Here is a 3,723-nt window from a genome sequence, read left to right as displayed (position 1 = left end):
CTTTATAATGCCTAATCTAATTTAGCGAAGTCAAATTAATTGTTCAAACGAACAATTCTTCATCAGTTATAGAAATTTCAAGATGAAAATGAAATAATTTGAGTAATTTCATTTATTTTCCCATTAAAAATTAAGTTAATAACATTAATCATTTTAAAAAGTTAATTATAAAGTATTATTTAAATGCAATTATACCATTTAGTCGAGTCATGTTTTTTCAATTATTGCAACTAATTATTCCGGGTAATGGAGAATCCATATAAAATATCAACAACACACATAGATTAATAATTAATTTTATAGTAATTTAATCGCTCACACCTTCGGATTTCTCCAAATTTATACTCGTATCTACGTAAGTAATGCTTCATTTTTACTTTAAGTCCTTACTTATTCAGTTAAAAATACACGAGAGTATTTCATTAATAAAATATTAAAGTAAATTGATAGATATTAAGACAGTCCAAAGTTCTTGTATGGGTTTTTGGGTAAAGAGGGCATCATTTTCCATATTTTCGAACAAATGAAATAAGTAAAATGCTTCTTAATCAATAAAAAGTAGTCTTAAAACAGTAAAAGCAACATTCGTTTTACAGGAATAGAAACCATTACTGCATTACTGTCCTTAAGTTTTCTCCAGGCTTGGGAAAAATTCCCAAGTCATTCCTCCAGAAACCCCTGGACATTAATTTACTAAATATGAGCGATTGGACGTAGGAGTAAAGGACCATCAAGTGGCTATTAAGCATCAGTTATGATTCCTGATGGATTCGGAAATTTTTATGCTAAAATATGTTGGGGTCCTTACCTCAGGATGGGCAGGTGTTACGTCCTGTTGATACATAACAACCACCTTAGCTTTAGAACCGATTCTTTTATTTAGAATACAATTTTTCATGTGTAAAGTTCCCGTATTTTCAGGTTCCCATTTTCCATGTTAAAATCTATATTTTTATATTTATTTACACTTGAATATCTTGTTTCTTTTACTAGATTGGTGAATTCAGTGTTGCAATATGGCGTATATCAAGAAATTTCTTCTTGTACTTGCACTTCTTGCACTGATATTATGCACAGTCGAATTTATTCCTGGTAAGTGTTATGTTATATTATTATTCCTTAAATTTTTATAATTACACTAATCAAAAATAAATGTAAATAGGAAATGCTAGAAAACTAACTACCGAAGCAATTGTTGCTTGTATAGCATTCAATTACAATAATACACTGTGTAACAATTTTTGCATCGCTGCAAATTATACAGTTGGAGAATGTACATTACGGAAGCATGGACAGTTCAGAAACGTATGTTTGTGTTATAGATTTGAAAAATAATTAAAGTTTCATGTTAAATTCTATTCTGTATATTTGTTTGTTTTTATTTGTATACAGTAACGCAGCAATCAGGCGATCTGCCGAGGGGATGTCTCTCGGGAAGTTTTTCTAAAGGAAGTTAATCCCTATGAATGTATGTCTCTTTAATCCGAAATTAAGTTCGGTAGACTATCATTACAGCTTACAGGAGGGCCCTAATGGAAAAAAGTGATTGTAACGTAGTATTGCAGTGAAGAGGTTCTTAGCATTTATATAAGTCCGAAATGCATATGTGAAAACAATAAAAGAAGTATCTAACCTAAAAGCTGTAATGATAGTCTACCGAATTTAATTTCGGATTAAAGAGATATACATTCATAGTACGTAATAACAGATATTATAAGTAATATTTAGCAGTTAATCCCTATTTAGGTATTATAAACATAAAAAATATCCACGAACTAGTTGCTTAACTTTCCCGGCAGCATTTGGTAGCGCCGACTTTTATCATATTTTATTAAAAAACTTTTTATATTTTTAACTATTTTGACAAGTAAAATTGTTATTAAGATCGACCCTACTTGAAATATGACACACGATACTGTCTATCTCTCAACCCATTCGATCATTTATCACCAAATTTTAACAGAATTAATCCTCCTAATACACAAACCTTCCTGCAAAATTTCAGAAAGTTTTACATGTGTTATTAAGCTTAAAAGAGGATGAACAAAATCGTTTCCACCACACACGCACTCACATACACCGGGAAAGTACGGTTCGTATTGTTAATATTGCTAATTTATTTTGGATTTAAAATGTGTCTTGTATTATTTATTTAACTGTTTTTTTTTCCTCGTTAAAACTATAATGTACCAGTACTTTACATTATGAAAATTGTTTTACTCGGTTAATTAATTTTACTGTAAACATCTGAATAAGAACATATGAATACATTGAATAAAGATAGAGTTGAAAGTCCTGAAAGACAAGTTAAGTGTCAAAATTATTTAAATTATTGTGAGACAGAAATTCATACGATATTATCGCATAATTATAGGTAGGCGAAAAAGAATTTGTATGTGTGATTTCGTTTTCTTCTATCCAAGAACGACGTTCTGCAGGATCGAAGATTCCGTTTCGTAATTTAAACAATGTAATTTATTAGTTTTATTTTTACTTAATTCGTAATAAAGCGTATTGTGAAAACTATAAACCTGAATAATTTATTTAATAATTTATAATACCGATAATCGCAAAGAAGTCTGATTGATTTTACCAGGTAGCGAATGTCACCATAAGTTTATAGTCACGTAATAATCGCCATGAGAGGAAAAGTTTTTATATTTCTTTTATTCGTATGTTGCTTCTGAGATGATCTGTTTGAAAATCTTGCAAATTTCAACTGAGGATAAGTATATATTTATTTTAAAATAGTAAGTTTAATCATTACATGTATAAAGTACATATATTTAGCTTAACATTTCTGCTTTTTCTGGCGGGTTTTCAGTAACAATGTCCTTAATTGATAAAAATTTAATTATTTCAAAATTAAATTGAATTATTTGCTGCAAATGTGGCACTATTAGTTTCGGAATCACTTCCGTATTGTGGGCTTAGAAGCACCATATTTCTAAACGTGTCACCAGAACAAATCACTTCGCCAATACCTGTGGCACTAGCCTAATTAGGGCACTGCACTCAAATAACTAACAAATTCGTAGGGTTTATGAGATAATTTAATTCGATAATTCGGCACCTCTGCATTATCACGATTAAACTGACAAATTTTTCAATACAAACTTAAGTTACACCACCTCAAACACAATTATTTCGATTTCTTAATTAAGCTTTGTTTATTTATTCTGAGTCATAATGAGGTTGGAAACGTGACAAAACATAGAAAATGATGACCCGGTCAACTCTCCCCTTGATAAATGTTTAATCTGAATAGAATTAAAACTCAGTTTCTTACAATTGTGAATATTAACATTTACCCGCAAATATATGGCGACAATTTTAAAAATTATATCGGAATTTTTAATATATAAATATTTACTTTTAAACAAAATTCGCATTCGTGCCTTTATACATACAATAAATTTACAACTGGCATCACTTTCTATATGGAAACAGAAAAGAGATCAGTGCTTACAAGTGTTAATTTGGGTCCCATTTTTAATTATTTCAGTATCTATATAAACAGAGTCGATTCTAACACCACTTCACTCCTCTTCTTCTATTGAAAATACAAGATTGAAAATCAATTTATTAATTCTCTCTGCAAATGTAAGTATCGTATACTCTGCCATTTGTTACGGCATTTTTGAAGATTTCTGTCAAATTTTAGAATGTTAACATTATCTATTAATTTATAATTCTCTCGAAAGGACAGACATTTATAAAATT

General features: G+C 29.6%; 1 protein-coding gene across 1 annotated transcript; it reads left to right on the top strand.

Moving 5' to 3' along the window:
* The first annotated feature begins 295 nt into the window (after window positions 1-295).
* On the top strand, window positions 296-2,741 carry LOC111617037. The gene is made up of 5 exons (XM_023358377.1): window positions 296-355; window positions 994-1,092; window positions 1,163-1,305; window positions 2,375-2,471; window positions 2,565-2,741. The coding sequence occupies exons 2-5, from the start codon at window positions 1,017-1,019 to the stop codon at window positions 2,585-2,587; spliced, it is 339 nt and encodes a 112-aa protein (XP_023214145.1). The 5' UTR covers window positions 296-355; window positions 994-1,016; the 3' UTR covers window positions 2,588-2,741.
* The last annotated feature ends 982 nt before the right edge of the window (window positions 2,742-3,723 follow it).

This window comes from Centruroides sculpturatus, unplaced genomic scaffold (genome assembly GCF_000671375.1).
Source record: "Centruroides sculpturatus isolate CEXI.00-Female unplaced genomic scaffold, Cexi_2.0 scaffold4589, whole genome shotgun sequence".
In the NCBI taxonomy this organism is placed as follows: domain Eukaryota; kingdom Metazoa; phylum Arthropoda; class Arachnida; order Scorpiones; family Buthidae; genus Centruroides; species Centruroides sculpturatus.
This window is presented reverse-complemented; position numbering and strand designations above follow the sequence as displayed.

What these genes read in the sequence shown, in the direction of transcription:
- LOC111617037 (XM_023358377.1), top strand. Translation starts at nt 1,017, where the DNA reads ATGGCGTATATCAAGAAATTTCTTCTTGTACTTGCACTTCTTGCACTG. An exon ending in AGCATGGACAGTTCAGAAAC is followed by an intron (nt 1,306 to 2,374) that starts GTATGTTTGTGT and finishes GCATAATTATAG; the next exon opens with GTAGGCGAAAAAGAATTTGT. An exon ending in GTTTCGTAATTTAAACAATG is followed by an intron (nt 2,472 to 2,564) that starts TAATTTATTAGT and finishes TTATAATACCGA; the next exon opens with TAATCGCAAAGAAGTCTGAT.